The 2674-nt window shown below is 47.4% G+C and overlaps 2 protein-coding genes across 2 annotated transcripts in view; both read right to left on the reverse strand.

Moving 5' to 3' along the window:
- ikzf1 (IKAROS family zinc finger 1 (Ikaros)) overlaps positions 1-1268 on the reverse strand; it is a 37923-nt gene extending 36655 nt beyond the window's left edge. Inside the window, exon 1 of the mRNA XM_037689129.1 lies at positions 1094-1268. Coding sequence (XP_037545057.1) covers positions 1094-1268 — 175 coding nt within the window. The remainder of the gene's footprint in view (positions 1-1093) is intronic.
- LOC119421085 overlaps positions 1-2674 on the reverse strand; it is a gene marked incomplete at its 3' end in the record, with an annotated part of 641076 nt that overhangs the window by 516350 nt on the left and 122052 nt on the right.

Below are 2674 nucleotides of genomic sequence, written 5' to 3' on the forward strand. Positions count from 1 at the left end.
ACACACACACATTAATACACACACACACACACATTAATACACACACACATTAATACACACACATTAATACACACACATTAATACACACACAACAACACACATTAATACACACACACACACATTAACACACACACATTAATACACACACATTAATACACACTTCAACACACGCACGCGCTTGTGTTTGTGTTCTTCGCGCACTTTCAGCTTCTGTTTTTGGATAAAAAATCTTGTTTATTTGTTTATTTTTATAAATTCTGATCAGTTTATTTCACTTGAGCCGCGGCTCTAAATCACTTCCTGATCTTAAACTCAGGAAATCAAACCTGAAGCAGAAAAATCAATAAATAAATCAATAAAATCTGATGATTGTTATTAAAGAGTTGAAGCTGAGCTGCGGATCTTTCAGCAGGAAGCTCTTTAGTCCTGCCTACATTTTGTTTGTTTGTTTGTTTGAGGTGAACACAAACAAACAAACTGAACCCGCTTCCACTCGGATCAGAACCAGAACCTCCAGGGACGAACCAAAGAATTTCTCAGAGCCTCAAATAAAATTTCTGCTGAAGTTTTTGAGCGTAAATAAAATAAAAATATTTATTTTTTGAGTTTTGAACAAACCGAAGCTCCTAAAACATAAATTTTATTTTAATAATAAAAACTAAAAGTTGGAATAAATTCAGATTGACGGAAGTGACACGCAGCAGCTGAAATTAAAACATTAAATTAATTCAAACGTGACTTTTTAATTTTGATAAAAAATAATTTAATTACGTTTGTCCAAAAAGAAGCGCGCGCGCGCGCACGAGGGGAGGAAAAGGGGAACATTTCCTCCACTTCCTTTAAATGAGGCGGAGAACGCGGAAAAAAGAAAGAGTTCCTTTCCTTGATTTTATTTATAAAGTTTAAATGATTTTAAAGAGTTTCATAAAGTTTGAATAAAGTGAGAGGAAGAGGCCGCGGGCTGCAGCGGGGATGCTCACGCGCACCTGTTCTTACTTTTCCAACTTTCCACTAAAGTTCCCGCAAGTCTCCCGGTGGGAGCGGCTCAGGGGTCCGGGCTCGGTTCGGATGGGTCCGGCTGTGAGGAGGTTACCTGCTACTCCCTGGCTCTGCAGGATGAAGTTCTTCCAGCTGTCCGCCGCTCCATGTGGCGCGGGACGCGGCGGCGCGCCGGGGCCCTGGAGCTGCAGCCGGAGCCCCGCCCCTCTCCACGGCACTTCCTGCTTCCAGCCCAGCATGACTTCTGGTTCTGAGCTCGGCTCGGGCATTTTGCGTGCTTTTATCCACGCGGCGCGCGCAGCCCGGGGAGCCGAGCCCGAACCCTCTGGCGCTCGGCTCCGCGCTGCGCCAATGAGCAGCAGCCGTGCGTGAGATGAGGAGGGGGTCCACTCATCATTTATTTATTTCATTCACACGGAGGGGGCCGGGTCCACGCGTGGACAGCTCCTCTTCTGTCACCGGTTCTGGTTCTGAAACCAAGAGCTTTCAGTCAGAACTGAGCAGATGTGGACCCGCTCCTCCTGATCCAACAGAACCTCCTCAAGAACCAGAACATTCAGTCTCTCTCGTGGTTCTGGAGGAATTCTGACCCATTCTTTACATGCTGGGTTGCTCAGCTCTTTGAAGACCCACCACAGCATCAGTCAGGTGGAGGTTTTGGACTCTGACTGGACCTTGGTTCTGTTCTTTCTGACCCGGTCTGTTGTAGATCAGCTGCTGTGTTCTGGATCTTGGTGCTGTTGGACTCAGTTTGGTCCAAGCTTCAGCTGTTGGACATCCAGAACCTTTGGTCTCCAGAGAAGTTCTGGTCCACTCAGTGACTGACTGGAGCCCAAACCATCAGCCTCCACCACCGTGCTGACAGCTGGAGGAGCTGTTTGCTGCAATGCATTCTGGGTAAACACCTGTCAAGTTCTGGTCCAGAAGTCTTGTGGTTCCTTCAGATGAAACTTTCCAAACCTCAGTGATGCTGCCATGTTGGTTTAGAGAGGAGGTGACCTTTGACCTGCTGACAGAGACCTGTAGAGTCACTGCACGGTCTGACCTTCAGGGTCACTCAGCTGTGAAGATTGACAGCTGTCTCAAATGTTTTCCTGCTGTGAATCATCTCTGTAAAACAATGAACGCTAAATGAACTTTGACCTTTGACCCTTCCCAGATTGCTTCTCTGAGGCCATTGCTGATGTCTTTCGGTCTTGGCGTTGTGTTAACACACCTGGAGGCTCCTCAGAAGTTCAGGATCAGGACGTGCTGGTCCTGTGGGACCAGCAGGACATGATGTCCATGTTTTTATCTGCAGAAGGACGAGGTGGACGGTCCAACAGGAGGACACCACCTGACAGCTCAACAGTCTGAGGACACCACTCCTCTGGTTTAAGAAGGACCAGATCAAGGTTCTGGAGTGGTCCAGTCAAAGTCCAGACCCCAGTCCAGCAAATAACCCTTGGTTTGATCTAAAGACTATTGGACACAACCAGCATCGTTCAACCTGAAGGAGCTGGAGACATTTGGAGACGAAGGATGGACAGAAACTCCAGGTTGGATGGACCAGGATCATGGAGACGAACCTGATGGACCAGGATCATGGAGAAGGATCTGATGGACCAGGATCATGGAGAAGGACCTGATGGACCATGATCATGGAGACGGACCTGATGGACCAGGATCATGGAGA

This window comes from Nematolebias whitei, chromosome 1 (genome assembly GCF_014905685.2).
Source record: "Nematolebias whitei isolate Nwh7 chromosome 1, NemWhi1, whole genome shotgun sequence".
NCBI classification, from domain to species: domain Eukaryota; kingdom Metazoa; phylum Chordata; class Actinopteri; order Cyprinodontiformes; family Rivulidae; genus Nematolebias; species Nematolebias whitei.